The 15,965-nt window shown below is 48.3% G+C and overlaps 1 protein-coding gene across 7 annotated transcripts in view; it reads left to right on the forward strand.

Annotated features, from left to right (window-relative positions):
• The window catches only part of KCNQ2 (potassium voltage-gated channel subfamily Q member 2), a 68,232-nt gene that overhangs the window by 18,027 nt on the left and 34,240 nt on the right, over positions 1–15,965 (forward strand). For 6 of the 7 annotated variants that reach the window (XM_075720954.1, XM_075720957.1, XM_075720955.1 and 3 more), the window contains exons 2-8: positions 6,407–6,497; positions 7,769–7,895; positions 9,069–9,244; positions 10,403–10,528; positions 12,831–12,941; positions 13,644–13,739; positions 14,445–14,539. In XM_075720954.1, the coding sequence (XP_075577069.1) occupies positions 6,407–6,497; positions 7,769–7,895; positions 9,069–9,244; positions 10,403–10,528; positions 12,831–12,941; positions 13,644–13,739; positions 14,445–14,539 (822 nt within the window). Of the gene's footprint in view, positions 1–6,406; positions 6,498–7,768; positions 7,896–9,068; positions 9,245–10,402; positions 10,529–12,830; positions 12,942–13,643; positions 13,740–14,444; positions 14,540–14,648; positions 14,681–14,849; positions 14,888–15,965 lie in introns of those variants that run through there. The other variant, XM_075720961.1, reaches the window with a different exon arrangement.

Here is a 15,965-nt window from a genome sequence, read left to right on the forward strand (position 1 = left end):
ATTTGAGCTAGAACTTTTGCATGCGGTGATTATTATTAATAAGGCTTTTACTCTGAGTTAGTTAAATGGTTAGAGGAACCTGTAAAACAAGCAACCGATTCCTTAAATTTAACCCCTTTTCCTACTGTAAATGCAGCTCTTGATCTCCATTCCCCATCATTTCTAGATGGCTTTTGTTCTTTGGGGCTTCAGTCCAGGAAAGCTCTTAAGATCACTCTTGCTTGTAAGTGTGGAGATACATAATCCTTTGCTGGACTAGGGACAAGATATTTCATGCAAAACCCATTTCTACTCAAATTCCTGCATTTCATGGGTTCAGGTTGGGACTCTGGCTCTGGGTACTTGGGGCAGATGATGCTGTTTCTGCTCCCTGACTCGGTTATAAGCAAGAAGGAAAGGCTGGAGGAGCTCTTGGAGCGGGAACTGATTTCAAAAGTGGTGGATGTTGAAGGAGAAAATACATGTGAACCCATATCTTGCCCTTTTTCTAACTGAGAAATGTGCTTAAATAGAGGGAAGGCAGAGGAAGAGAAGTTTTGTGGCTTGTGCCCATACAGTAATGCTATGGACACCTACTCCTTTTGCCTGAGTTTCCTGTGATGGATTCGTGAATGCTCCTTATCTGCTCATAAAGCAGAAAATAGCCTTCCCCAAAAACCCGATGCAACGGAAATCTCATCCCCCGCTGACTTCCCTGGTATGTAAATGTGCAGGTGCGTTTCAGTAGCTGCAAGGGGAGCCGAAACAGAAGCAGGGATCAGTGCTCAACCAGCAGTGCTCCTGCTCTGGCCGCGTGTCCAGGGAAGACCCCAGAAAACCTGATCTGCTGGAAAAGCACCTCCTGTTTTTGTCACGCTGCTGACACACAGCAAGGAGAGCAGGTTTGCTGAATCCATGCGCAGGGGCCGGGGGATGTGTCCTGGGGGCTCGCAGGTGGTGGTGGTGCGGTAGGGATGAGTGGGAAAATAAACCTCCCATTTTCCTTCCCATCCCCGTGCCACCGCTGTAACGTGGTTTGGGGTCCCCAAGACCTGCTTCTCTGTAGCCTGATTAATTCCCTGTATTCTCACCCGCCTCCTGGAGCATCGTTTAATGCAGCCTTGCTGTCCACACCGCAGCCTCCTCCGGGACGCTGCCTTGGTCCTCTGGAGATGCTCCTTCGCACATTTCACACCAGCATCCTTAGTACGCTTTATGGCTTGGTACAAACAGGGTGCTTCTTACCAGGGCTGTTCAGCCATCATCTCAGTGCACCGAGAAGGCACAGGAGCTATTAACATTGTCCCAGAGAGGCCTTTGCTAAAGATTTATTAAAGTTTATAAATCATGAGAATCCCTGCCTTGGAGCAGCCTGCGTGTTGCCCATAAACAATGTTTGCTGCCTGCATGGGCGCCCAGGGAGCCTCCAGGCTCCTCGGAGGAGCAAGATCTGGGCTGGGCATGGCCAAACCTGCGGGGAATGAGACACTATCAGGAGCTATTTTTGGAAAGGAGAGCATTTACTAAGGCACAGGACAGAAAGGCAGGACTCCCCGCTTCTATTTTGAGCTCTGCTAGTGACAGAAGTCGCCTTGGGAGATGATTTTGGCTGAGACTGAGGGATGTGGAAACCTGGAGCGAGGCATTTAGGCTCGTGTTTAGCCTTGCAAATGAATAGCCGGGTTGCAAATCACAACAGGATTGCTTAAATGAATAAAGATGATGGACGCTCCTGGCTAAGGGTAGGTGCAATATGGCAGCATCTTTACCCACGGAAAAGTCAGGGCATTATCAGAGTTTTGCTTCTGATTCACTGGAGACTTAAACTGAGCTGCAAATAGTCCCGTTCTGGTTATGAGGGTCTCTGAGCGTTAAAAGGCATTTGACAATCTGTTTCTCTTCGGTATGGATGCTCTTCCACCTTGGTTTATTGTCACTGCTGCATTTTCGTGGCCTTTGATTTACATTGAAGTTTTAGCTAATTGAAAGCCAGCGTTTTATAGAGACCACAGCAAATGGATTGCAGGGATTACAGATGGATTGCCCATAAGCATTTGGGTTTTATTTTAGCACAATTATCAGTGCCTTGTTTACATCCCCAAAGTAATTTTTAAGTGCTTTAAATGTTTCAAGTTGTTTTCCATTGTGCAGCTCTCAAATGCCTGTAGTAAAATACTCCTTCCTTTCCAGCTTTGCTCCTTCTAATTAAACAAATCATTAATTCCCTTTCCCAATCCAGGGAAAGCCAGCAAAGTGTGTAACCAGCACAGTGGCTTGTTACAAACTTGTCACCTCCTCGTATCGTATCCATCTCCACTGCATCCAGGAATCCGGTTCCTAATTACTGGTGCTCCATCAGAGGAAGCCCAATGTTTTTGCATGTCAGGGGATGTTATTTGAATACACGTATTTCAGGAATAAATTTAAAGGTCTCTTTAAATTCTTATGTAAATGGATGTGTAGATTCCTTTTGGAAAGCAAATTAGATGATTAACCTGAAAAGCTTTATGGTGATTCCATCATATGCTTTTACTGAGGAAAAAAAGAAAAGGACCATCTTTCCTGTTTCAAGTCATTTTAAGTATTTTTTTTCAGTCATTTCCTCTTCCAATGCTAACGTGAAGCACGGTGGATATGAAATCTGGATATGCAGATTTTGTGCTGGGATTTATAAGTTGTAATAAGAAGCTTGCATGGGTGTGTTAAGTCATCATAACCTTTGGATGGAAAGCCAGACTTTGGAGGACTTTGGATTTATTAGTATTAGCAGCAGTCAGATTTGCACAGCTGAGTCTTGGCTGAGCTTAAAGGTCTAAGCAACAGGCATGGGAGATCCCGGAGCAGCAGAAGGTGCTGGGTGCCCATAGGAAGGGGTGGTGGGTGAGAAGATGCAGGGACATGAGGTGACCCTGACAGTGGCTCCAGGAGGCTGGAGCCAGCTTCCTCCGTGCCGTCTCTCCGGAGGAGACAGTGGTCCAAAACCACACGCTGCCCTTTGCATCCTGGCCTGGGTTTGGAGGAGGCTGGTGCTACTCCAGCCGTGCATCGTGTAGGACCCAGGTCCTGTCTGCTTGAGAGAAGGATATTGTCTTCTCCAAAGCTCTAAGCAGAATTGGCATCTTTAATGTAAAAATCATTAGATGGGACATAATTAACGTTCCTTATTGCACATTAACATTACCCAGAGTCAGGCTGCAGACATAATTTGCTTTGATTAGATATGTAGCTTTAAAAATGAGATTCATCCCAACCTCTATACTATTTATTGGCCTGTCTCCCTTCCCCTAGCTATCCATTATTATCTGGAGCCCTTTCCTGCACTGTCTGGGTAGATTAGGTGACATTAAAGCAGAGTCAGCCTTCTGGTTCCCTGCTGCCCTACCTCTGTGGGAGCTCAGAGGATACACACCATCTCCGGTGTGGACATACCTCTCAGCTTTCTTCTTCCACCCCCTATCCATAGGGGATCTGCACCTCCTTCAAAGCCTGCCAGGAGCCATACAGACCCCAACCCCCTGAATTCAGTTTCCTCGCAGAAAGGTTTCATTCTCTTAGTCTCCTTTTACAGCTTCCCAGAGGTTTGTGAACCACAGGGTCAAGCAGAGCCAGCTGTGCATCGCTGCAGAGCTATTTTGGGATGCTTGTGCCGCTCACCCTGTGATGAGCCAATGCCTGCATCCCTTGTTGGCGGGACCGTTCTTTACCCAGTGGCTGAACATCCCCATCGTGACGGAGACAGGGAGATTTTGGTCCATGTGGCATTTGGCCATGGAGCTCCCATGCTTCACTGAAGAAGCTGGTGCCTTCCCCGTTGCCTCCCATGCTTGGCAGTGCTGTAATTAATGCTGGCCCTGCAAGCGTGATCTGCATCAGGTCTCCCTGGCAATGAGAGCCCTGGGGAGCGCAGAGCCAAAATTACAGCAGCACCGAGCTGACCGCAGGGAGATGAGGGGAACGGAGAGGCCGGGGATGAGGCTGCAGCGATATGCTGGGGAAGGGAAGAAGCAGCACCCAATGTCCCACTGCCCCAGCAGCACCCGGCGCTGCCCCATCTCTCCCTGCATGACCACCGCTTGCACAATCCACCCTTGGGATTCAAAGTGATAAAGCGATTTCTTTTCCTTTCTTTTTTTTCTGCCCCACCAATATATGTCTACTGACAAATTTAACATGCAGGAATCCTCTTTCTCATGGTGTTTGTCCCTGCCAGGAGTCATTGTTTGAGCGTGGTTTTATTCTGGATCCATCTGAAGTGGTCACCTTCCCCAACGTGGTGTGCAAATCTGCCTTGATATTGGCACTTTGCTTTCAGCAACTCCTCGGGCATTTTATTTGATGTTTGGTCATAAAATACAACCCATGTTCTACTTCTTTAGTCAGAAAATGTAGGATTTTCTTCTTCGCCTAATCCTTTTCCATTATCTTTTTTTGTTTTCCTCTTCTCTTTTGTCTTTCATTGATTATTCCTCTGTTTCTCACTCCAACATAGGAGTTTGCAGCAAAATTTGGGTCGCACCAGGAGCAGCTCCTTCCCTCCAGCAGTGTGGGGCTCTGCTTCCCCTGCCACAGTGTGGGCAGCAGCGGGGGTCCCGTCTCCAGCTCCCGCAGCCTGGCCCAGGCAACTCAGAGGGATGGATGGAGTCCATTTGGCTGCAGGGCAGCTTGTGGTTGGCTTGTTTATAGCAAGGGTTTTAAAAGACCAGCTTGGGGAGAAGAAAAACTGTAAGTGAGACCCAGAGAAGACATTAAGGGACATCATGAGTGGGATTGCAAGGGATGTTTTTATACTCTCTTGAGCTTGTTTCAAGTCTCTGGGTACCAGACCTGGTGTGAGAAGAGGAAATTTGCAGTGAGAAATCGGGCAATTGTCCTTATCTGGTCTGCGCCAAATTCATCTTGTTGCTGACAAAGCTCAGCCTTTGCTGATGTGACTAAAGGTCCCTTACCTCCAGCAGGCAGGGATGTTTCAGTCTGTGGTTCGGATAAATACTGCAAATCCTCCTATCTTCACTTGTTACCATGACATTAATGGTCATTGCAAAGCCACAAGCATGACCCACTGGTGTGAAACTCCTTTTCTTTAGACAACGAAAAGGAACAGCCACCTACCAGCTGAACTGTACCTTATAAATATTCAGTGTGCAGTTTGTAGGAATTTGAGACAAAGCCAGACGGATGAATTATTTAATGCTTTTAAAGAATGCAACTTTTAGTTTCTTCCTGCTCTGGCCTACTTTATTGTATCAGTAAATCGATCTTTAGTAAATTAATTTCCCTCCTTTTGTTTGAGCAAGCAGTGGGCATCGCGGGCTGGTGGAAATCTTCTCCGTCCATGTGCAGATGCCAGGATACCTCTGTAGCTGCGGACTCAGGCGTTGCGTGTTAGAAGAGAGCTGAGCTGTCATTCATTTTGTGCCTTTTGATTTGCATTAGTGCATCCAGCATTCATGAAAAGCAGAGAGCGGGCAGCTTTGATGGGGACAGCCTGTGAATGACAGGGTGGTGTGGCCCTTCTGAGGCTGCTTTTGGGACAGCCCATAGAAGTAGATGTCAGGAGACTTGGATGCATACTGTAAAGGGGTTTTGAGAATCCCCTATCATTTTCATGGCAAATAAAAGAGGCTGAGTGAGCTGATATCAAAGCTGGGTCCCCCAAGCTCCTGGCAGGATCGGGCTCCTTCATGTCCTTGCAGGGCTGGGACAGAGAGGCCAGCCCAGCTCCCTCGCCGATGGCAGGGTGTCTCTGGCTTTATACTAAGGTACTCACAGCACCGAGATCACATCCCTTGGGCTGGATCAAACCCCTGCCGTGTCCTGTGTCTGGCCACACAACAGCATCCACCTCCTAGTGATGCTACAGCAAACCTGGGTAGTTGCCAGCCTTTCCAGGCAGTAAAGAGTTAATCTGGAGGACCTTTCTAAAAAAGGAACTGTTAAATCCACCCAAAATGTCCTACCCTGGGAAGGATGGGAAATGCAGTCCCACTCCTGTGTAAGCTTTTGTGGAAGAAAATGTATAAGCAGAGCATCAGTGGAGTTTTTTCTGGGTTTGTGTTCAGCCCATTCGCCAGTCTGGTCAGCTGTTATCACGTTAATAAATCAGCGTTTCCCTGCTTGTTTGCATGCTTGTCGAAAGCATGTTGCAGTAAGAGCTGACGGTTCCTCGGGGAAATAATTTCAGGGGTTATCAGTGCCCCCGGGAGGGGAATGGGATTGGCACTGGCCAAACTGGGAACAGTCCAGTGAGTCCTTCCATGCACAACCTTTCCGTTATTAAAATCAAGGAATTTACTTTCTTTTTTTACACAGTGTTGTAGCAGCGGCACAGTAAATATGTCAAAAAATGCTCTCTGGGCTAGTTTGAGCAAGTGTGAAAATCTCCTGCTCTGAAGACTGACGTTCCCTTTTTTATTTTTGTGTTATATAGTTTTCTACTAGTTTTCTCCTGCCTGGTGCTGTCTGTCTTTTCGACCATTGATGAGTACCAGAACAGCTCAGAAGGGGCCCTTTACATCCTGGTAAGTTGAGGGGTTGCAAATGAAGCCGTCAGTGAGGCATTAAAACAAAGTCAAAAACACAATAAAAAACTTGAGGTTGGGAGTGTTTAACTGGGGCAAGAATTTAAACTGTTGCTTGTGAGAAGGGGACCACTGGGACCCGCAGGTAAGAAATAAGGAAAATGTGAAAAGGAGAAATCTGTATCAGGAATAAACTAACAATAATTTTAAGGATCTTTTAAAGCTTTTCTTCCTAAACTTTTTCTTTTTTTCTGCATTTATCTCTGCAATTGCAAAATACAGTAGCAAGACTGATCCCAACTGAAAAGTGGTTTGATGTCCAACAGCTCCCAATACTTAAAGCTGCGGATGTGCTGTGTAGGGAGCAGCCTGCGTAGCTGCCTCCTTTCCCACACTATAACATCCCTGCAACTATTTGATCCGACATCAAGCTGCAGAGTTTTGTTCCTTAAATAGCCCGGCATTCCTCGCACTGACAACGTGGCTTCTGCCATGGAGAGCCAGCAGAGATCCTGCACGCGCTGCCGCGTCGCCAGGCTGCCGGCTTCATGTGTCTCCTTTCCTTTTGCCTTTCTTCCTCTTCCCCAGTCCATGCCCTACGTCGACATCAAACGGTGCTGCAGACTAATTAGGGCTTTGCCAGGTTTGACACATGAGAAAGCCGAGGCAAGCGCCGCTGGTAAAGAAATCAGATGGAAGGGAGTGTGCGCAGGCTGTTTGGGTGGCGATGGGAAGAGCTGCGATGCACAGCATCCATGTGCTCGCTTGGTGCCGAGGGACAGAGGACCTCCATTGCCCCTGCACCAGATAGCCCAGCACACAGAGACAACCAGTCCGATTTTCTAGGGAAAAAGCTCTGATCCCCTGTGAAGAGTCCTAGGATGGAGTAGCCAGTGATTTCCATCTCTGGTCTTCTCCAAGTTGCTCAGCATTAAGGTAGTCAAGTCCTGGAGACTAAGGGTGGGGAGAGAAGCAGGCGCTCCTCAGCCTTGTGATGGGGGACACAAGCATGATATGAGAAGACATAAAACTCTGGTTCACAGGCTGTAATGGGCAGTACGTCTGGCACCCCAGGGGAGGGCAAGGGAAAACAACAGCAAAGATCTGACAATCTTTCCGGTCTGGGCTCTCCATTTAACAGTCCTCGTGCAGACAGCTCCACGTTGCATTTTCTGAGGTGTGCAGAGTTTAGGTTATGGGTTTGTATTTGATTCTGGAGCGCACTCTCCATCACACTTCTTTGTTGACTAACGGCGTTGTCTCCCTTGCAGGAAATAGTCACCATCGTGGTGTTCGGGGTCGAATATTTTGTGAGAATCTGGGCGGCCGGCTGCTGCTGCCGATACCGGGGCTGGAGGGGAAGGTTAAAATTTGCCCGCAAGCCTTTCTGCGTCATTGGTAAGTCCTGCCTTCCTGCATGGGATTTCCCAAACCAAAATGGTTATTGCAAGTGCTTGCTTGCGCAGTGCTCTGGTTTCTCACATGCATTTTGGGGGTCCATCCTCGGCTGCTTCATGGTCACCTTGAGAACGGAAAGAGAGCAAAGGCAAAAGTCCTAATGCTTGGCCACCGTTTTCCTTATTCTACATGAGGCCCACCCTGTTTTCTGCAGACCTGGGAGCTGCCCCGTTGCCCTGTGTCCCCCAGGCATCGCTGACAGCCACCCACAGCCACGGAAAGGGGGTTTAGCTGGGAGAAGCCAAGCGTAGGAGCTGGGATCCTGCGTCCAACTTCAACACTGAATTGCTCACAAGTCATTGAAACTTTCTGTGTCTCACTTTGCCTTCCCTGGTGCTGATGAGCTGCCTCACAAGGGAATTATGAGACTTAATTAATTCTTGTTTGCAAAGTACTCGGCCATCCTCTTGTGAAAGGGGCCGTCTGTGCATAGGAGTTATTTTTAATGGGGTAAGGAGTGGGCAGAGAGGCCATGCCATTCGCTATGGAGCCTGCTTTCAGAGGTCTTGGAGCTGGCAATGATCATATGCAGGATTTTAGCTTATTCCACTGAAAAGCACTCCTATAAAATTTGCCTAGAAAACTAGGGAATAGGGAGGTTTACAGGATCTTTGAATTTGAGATATATAGAGCAAGGCTTTTTTTCTTGGCCTTTTTCTTGGACTTTCTTTGTCCGCGAGCACCCTAGGATTGCTATGGTGGACCTCTAGATTTTCATTCCCAATTTAGACAGGGGAATTCACACCTCTAGGCAGCTCTGTGTAACACGCAGCTGCGGCCGATTTAAAAAGGGCATGCATTTTGCAAGGATTTAATCCAGCTTAGCAGTGTTAACACTGAATCCTATCAGAATTCAGGCTTTGCAGTATTTGACACATTTTCTATGGGAAGGATGAGTGTGGAGAAGGAAAAAACTAGGATGTTTCCATAAGGTGTGTAGTGGCTCCTTTCATCCAGGTTAAGATTTATGCGTGTCCTTCCAGCACAGGATACAACTGACGCAAGGTCCCTTTCACGCACAGCCTTCTGCTGCTGGTGGCAGTAGGGTTGTCACCCCGTTTGGTAGTGGTTCAGCAGCATTTCCTCAGCTTTCAATGCCCTCTGTTCCTGCAGACATCATGGTGCTGATCGCGTCCATCGCCGTGCTGGCGGCGGGGTCTCAAGGGAACGTCTTTGCCACCTCGGCGCTCAGGAGTTTGAGGTTCCTGCAGATCCTGCGCATGATCCGCATGGACCGGCGGGGCGGCACCTGGAAGCTCCTGGGCTCTGTGGTCTACGCACACAGTAAGGTGAGCAAGCCCCAAGCAAGGACATTGGGTGGCTATTCATGTTTCCCCCCACCAGGGACACCACTTCGGTTCAGTTCTCCACCCCAAACATCTCCCAGGCCTGGGGAGATTGGAAAGACACCGTGCAGTAACACGGGGAGTGCAAAGTCAGCGACACAAGGTCCAATGGAGCCCTCCACCCAGTAGAGGAGAGAAAGAAGGGATGTTTAGATGTTTGCAGGGAATATCTTGAACATAGTGACCCCCTGCACACTAGTACAGCTCACTTCAAAGAGTTAGCAATTAGCCAGCAGCCTCGTTAAGCACAGGTGGTGTTCTGAGCTCTTTGTCTAGGATGCACGCTTCAAAGTGGATGCATTTCTGGAAGCTCATCCTGCAAGCAGCAGCCTCTCATAGACGTGATTACTGTACTCTTCCCAACGTGAGATCATGTACCAGTTGCAGAACTGATCCCTGGTGTAAGGCACTTTGGCCTTTCTCCGGTTTGGGAAGAGTTTGTTGACCTTTTTTTTTGTTTGTTTGTTTCCCAGTGCTGAATTTATGAATTTAATGTTTTTCCTCTTTCCTGCACTTTTTCCCCTGTAAAGCTTAGCCAGCTTATTCAGAACTGTGTAAAAATCATAGGGAATTTGTGGGTCTCTCTTGTCCACCCTTGTATTAACTTCACCCAAACCCAATTATTCCTGTGAATTCTGAATTAAAACTTCCCTGAAATTGAGGGGTGTTGTATCCAGACCCCAGCTTTGTAGCTCCTTCCCCGTTAGTGGAAGGGACCTCCTCTAAGCAGGGTCCCCAGGGATTTGGGGTTTCCATTTCAGTTTTAACGCCACTTCCCTGTGTGAACTGGGGAAATATTTTTTTTCTCTAAATTCCACATCTTGAAATAATGGAGCTATTAACTCTCCCTTTTCTTCTCCTTTTGCTGTATGGGTTTAGATGATGGGGTCTTCAGAACAGGGATCACCCTGTATGCGTGGCAGGGCCAGCACCAGTACATGGTCCCATCTCAAAAAATGGCACTACTGATCTCCAACCGAAGCCCCAAAGCCTAAACAAATGCAGAGAAAGTTCAGATCCCACCGCAAGCAACTAACTCAGCTTTTGGAGATGAGCACTAGGATTGCAATTATTCTCTTCTATCCCTTAATGATCTTGCAGGAGCTGATTACTGCCTGGTATATTGGCTTCTTGTGCCTCATTCTGGCCTCTTTCCTGGTATACTTGGCCGAGAAAGGAGAAAATGAGCACTTTGATACATATGCAGATGCACTCTGGTGGGGTCTGGTAAGTAATTTTCCTACAACAGCTGCTGGTTATTAAAATAAAATGTCCATTAACCCTCCATCTTCTATCACTTACGTGAGGAATCGACTTATGGAGTGCTTAGTTAACATTTTTATTAAATGGCTTCAGGCTACTCCATTTAGCTCTTTTTCTTAAATAAACCTTGTAGAAAATGTTAGGGGATCGCATTTCTTGAATTAGCTGGAGCTGCAAGGAAACTGGGCACTCATGCTCTCAATCATGGGATTTAGCTCTGTCACGACAGTAGAGGCAGGTCGGATAAAGACCCCATGCTCTGGGGTGTTTTGATCATCATTTTGATGAGTATTGCTGCCTTTTAATTATTTAAACTCGTTCTTGGGTAATGTGCTGTTAAACACAGTGGAATAAATTTTATAAAATTAATAGGGTCTAAGTACCAGAAAGACTTCAGCGCTGAAAGCACTCCCCTTTCACATCTTGCTGACAAAGGAGGAAAGGGCAGTACTTTTAGTTTGCTCTGTGAGTGCGTGTGCATGTGAATTATTGGATTACCCGATTAACAAAGAGAGAATTAATGACGTTCTAATCTTCTTGCGTTATTGTTCTTCTGCTCCAAGACTGTGGTGCTGGTTTGACCTTGATTACAAAGCATGTAATGAAAATCCCAGATCTGATCAAATCCCAATAACAGGCTTGGGGAGGAATCGGCTGATCAAGCAGCTCCTCTGTTCCAACAAAGGGAAAGAAGCAGTAAATTGCTTTTCAAGCCTCTTGGTTACGACAGAAAAATAAAAACAAAGCCCAATTTGACATAACTAGAAAATAAACAATGAGGAAAAAGTGACAGCCCAGATTAGAGCTCAGTCTTGGGAGAACCATGTGCAGATTTATCCTCCTGCTTCCCAGGCTGCGAGAGCCTTTGGCAGAGGATCACCCGCCTCGTTTCAGGACGTGGCGGTGCACCAGACTGTTTTGCCACTGAGAAGCTCAGAGTAAAATTTGAGCTTCATTAAAATAAACAGGTTTTGGTATTGCCCAACTCACAGGTCCAGTAGAGACAGATGTTGAGATCGGCAAAATAAATCAAATTTCAGGTTCAGAAACTCATCCCTTGGTCTGATCTTACTGGATCCAACCCTTGTAGTTGTCTGTATAAATTATAAAAACTTGTAAACCAACTTTGCAGGGATTATGGAGAGAACATCGCTTCAACTTTGTGTTTTAGTAAGGAGGACCCATGTAGATGCATTTTCTAACCGCTTTGTCAAAATGGCATCTAATTGATAGGGCTTTTAGTGGGTCCAATTAAGCAGCGCTTTGGGATCGTAATTCCATTTGTGTAAAAGTGATTTTATTCTCAGTTGAATGCGTGAGGTTTCCAAAGCCACATCAGCACCATGTCAGCTCTCATCCCTGGGGCCAGCTCTGTCTGTGGAGGCTATGGGACGGGGACAATTCCCGCTTGGCACAGGGTCCGTTGGGCAGAAGTCTTGACGATGTTTTTAATCACCTTGCCCTGCCAGTCTCAGGCTCTTCAGATCCTCTCAGAAGCCTTGGGGGATACCCAACATTTCCCACTAGTGAGGTCAATGGACTGAAGTGGGAAAATTCGTCTTTTCCTGCAGTTTGGAGTTCAGGAGACTCTTTGTCTCCAATAAATTTCTCACCTCTTTCTGAAACACACACAGCAGCTTGCCAGCACTCTCTTGGTACATTGCAGTAATATTGAGGAAGGGAAGAAACATCCCTAAATTGGGTTGTATGAAACAGCCATAATTCATCCTGTTGCGCTAATGTGCTGTTTTTAAATAGGAAGGGAGACTGGCTGATAGGCAGTGCTGGGAAGATTAGCAATAAACAGCATCAGATCTTTATGCACGCAAATAGCCCTGCCTTCTTTCGTGAGGTGCCGAAAGGGAGTTTGGGGGAACTGTGCCGCTTCGCTTCCCCTGCCGAAGGCACAACTCCATCTCCCGGGGGAGGCTCCGAGCTGCCGCAAGCCTCTGCACCAGATGGCAGCTCCGTGTCAGCTAAAGGCAGGAAAATGCTCCCGACCGGTGTGAGAACCCCATGTGTCGGGCAGGGAGGGCGGCAGCGCTGTCCTGAGCGTCAGGGCATCACCGCTTCCCACGGCGCTGCCCATCCCAAGAAGCCGGGGGTCCTCCCGGGTGCCCGAGCTGCGCCGCGACTCGGTCAGCTCGGGGCACGCGGTGGCCCCGGCTCCTCCACACCCCACCCTGGCGTTGCGGGAGTTTTGGCCGCGTTGTTTTAGCTTGAAGGCTGTCTGACCAAGGGCTGTGCGGCGATCTCCTTCCTGCAGATTACTCTCACCACCATCGGCTACGGGGACAAGTACCCACAGACCTGGAACGGGCGGCTGCTGGCAGCTACGTTCACGCTCATCGGCGTCTCCTTCTTCGCCCTTCCTGCTGTAAGCGGGGGCTGCAGCGTCTCGCCGGGAGGGGGGCTCAGCTCTGCCGTGCTTTGTCCCCGGCCCCAGGAGCTGGTGGCAACGCAACAGCTATGTCCAGCGGCGTGATGCACCCAGAGACCTCCCGACGGCGACCGCGCCGTGGCTTTTGAGTCAAAAAAAAAAAAAGGGAACAAGAGGGGAAACCATGTCTGAATATCCACAGCTCGGGCACTATGTGTATGGGCAAATGGGATGGAAACTCTAGATTTGGCACTGCACAAATATTTATTGAAGTGAAACCTTTTTTTTTTTCCTGCAAAGGGCTGTTCCTTGGGGTGGTTACTCCATTTCAGCAAGTCACCCCTGTCCTTTTCACAGTGCATTGCAGTGTGTTGCATGGATCTGGTTTTCCCCTATGGGGAAAATTTGCTGAATGCCAGCACGGTGTGGTTATTTTGTATTTTATCAGCCGGCTGGAGGTAGTTTGATAAAAGCAGCAATTCCAGTGAGTGCCAGCAAAGTCCGCTCCCCACTGCTGCCCCTTCATGGGGAGTGTGTCTGCCAGGGCTGCCTTGGATGGAGGCTTCTCCTTCCTTCCCCCATACATTTCAAGCAAAAAAATGAGCCAGAACAAACCTTGGGAGGGAAAATTGGCTGCAATTTTTTAGTGAAAACTTAGCTAACGTCTTGCTAACGGCAAATTTTCGTTCTCTTCCCCAGGGCATCTTGGGTTCGGGGTTTGCTCTGAAGGTTCAAGAGCAGCATCGACAAAAACACTTTGAGAAGAGGCGAAACCCAGCAGCGGGCCTGATTCAGGTGAGGATCACATCCAAGGAGCCTTGGGGTTACATCGTCCTGATTTTGGGGGACTTAATAGACTTCTGGAAGTTGCGGAGGAGACGGGCAGGTGAAAAACGGGGCCGTGTGTGTGAGGTGTGAGACAGCAGCTGGTGACTGGTCTTGTCTGGGAATAAATGCCAGGAAATCAGCCATGGGAAAATAGCATATGTGGTAGGCAATCTGGGGGAGAAAAGGAACGAAATCCAGCCCAGCGCAGCAAGACAAATGCATTAACACAGTCTGTTTTCACCAAACTTTTTCCACCCCCCTCCCAAAGAGAATATTTATACTGATATAAAGTTACAATTGGGAGCATTTTCTTCACCATAGCAGATGTCTGCACAGAAGGCTGGCCTTGGTGATTTGAAATTAGTCATTTGACATTCCCCTGCTCCTCTCTCTCCAAATTTAACTCCCTAATGTGCAACAACACCCGTTTGATACCTGGCCTCACCCTGACAGCGAGTGCCTGGTACCTACAGCACTTTTAGCTGGGCTTAGATGGTCAGGAGTGTCACGGTACCACCCCAAATCTGTCATGTATCAAATCAAGGAAAAGGCAAAATGTCGGACCCATCCCACAGAAAACAGAGGGAGGACTCTGTGTTGGCTGCGGTTTATAAAACCGAGGGTAGAGCTGGCCATGCTTGTGTCCACCATCCCACTGTGCCTCCTCCGCAGGCGGCTTGGAGATTTTATGCCACCAACCTGTCCCGGACGGACCTGCACTCCACCTGGCAGTACTACGAACGCACCGTCACCGTCCCCATGTACAGGTACCTCCTCCTCCACCCCCCTCTTCCACTGCCTTCCTCGTGATGCCGCTGTCTCCATGTTTATTTTTGTTACTTGGATATATAGTTTCATTTATTTATTTACTTTTAGGTTGAAAAAGTTGATTTCAAGAGCTCTTAAGGGCTGGTATATGCTTTTTCTTTTGGAGACTTTTTGCTTTGGTTTTTTGTGTGTGTGTTTCTTTTTGACTTGATTTTAATTTCCTTGTTGTTTGTTTTTTTTTTTTCCTTTTTGTGTCTGTGTGTGTACGTGCTCTTCTTTTCACCTTTATTTCTCCACGTCCGCTGGTAGTTGCGTTGTGTTGTGACAGTTGCCGTGCCCAGGTGTGAAGACCTCCCTCCCGAGCTGCCCTGGATCATAGGTAAATGCTGCCCTCGCCCTGCGTGCAGCTCCTCGCGCCCGCTCGGGCTCTCCTTGCCTCTCCAGCTGGTCTCTAATGGTCCTTCTGCCTTTCAGCAAACTTCTGCCCTCCTTTGACTGGCCCGGCTCTCTCCCCAGGTGCATTTGCCCTGGGGTCCCTCTTTCCTTTCCTTTTTTTTTTTTTGTTCTCCAAGAGGCGAATTTGGGATTCGGTGAGCATTTTCCCATTTCTTGCGTTTCATTTATCCGTCACGATCTGTTGACACGAGTAGGGAAGGACAGCAGAGCCGTGACGGATGATGCTGATAAAGCACCGCTGTGGTTTAGCAGCATTCATCTGGCTTGCTTTAAGGAGAGGTAACTCTTCATCATACCCAGGCAGCTTTTTCAGCTGAAACAACACAGGTTAGAGCGGTGCTGTGGGAATTCACAGCCTCTTGGGATTTGGGGCTTCATGGAGATGCGGACAGAGTCCCCTGCCATGCCTCGCTGCCCTCCGGGACGTGGGGGAGCACTGCATCCCCCGTGCCACTCTCAGGGTTGGTGGCATCGAGGAGGCGGCTTCCCTGGAAGGTAAAATGCAAAGCGTTGCCGTTCATTTTGGACTTCACACTGCACTGTGTCACAGGCAGGGCCGTGCATCCCTTTCTGGCGTGTTTTTAGAGGCGAGGCAGATCTCTTTGAGCTTGTCCAGGAGTTGGACGTGTTGGTTAGATATTCCTGTAGCTTCGGGGGGTTTTGTTGGGTGCGGTGGGGCTCCCTGTGCCCCGTTTCTCTGCTCCCAACCAGGGCTGTGGTCCAGCACCGCCTTGTGCCGCTGCAGGTGTGAATCCCGTTGTGTTTTCCCGTGTTACTGGTGCCTTTTAGCCCTCGGGCAGACAATCTGGATATATTTCCTAGGGTAAGCATTAGCCTGTATTTGAAACAGAGCGGCCAGCCTGTTAAACCATCTTAAAAACCTGTTGGAAGTCACGTTGTCGTGGTCAGTAAGTTTTCTTTGGATTCATTCCCAGTGTGTGTCTGATCGGTTGCTTTTTCCCCCTAGAG

Source organism: Pelecanus crispus, chromosome 14, assembly GCF_030463565.1.
Source record: "Pelecanus crispus isolate bPelCri1 chromosome 14, bPelCri1.pri, whole genome shotgun sequence".
Taxonomy (NCBI): Eukaryota; Metazoa; Chordata; class Aves; order Pelecaniformes; family Pelecanidae; genus Pelecanus; species Pelecanus crispus.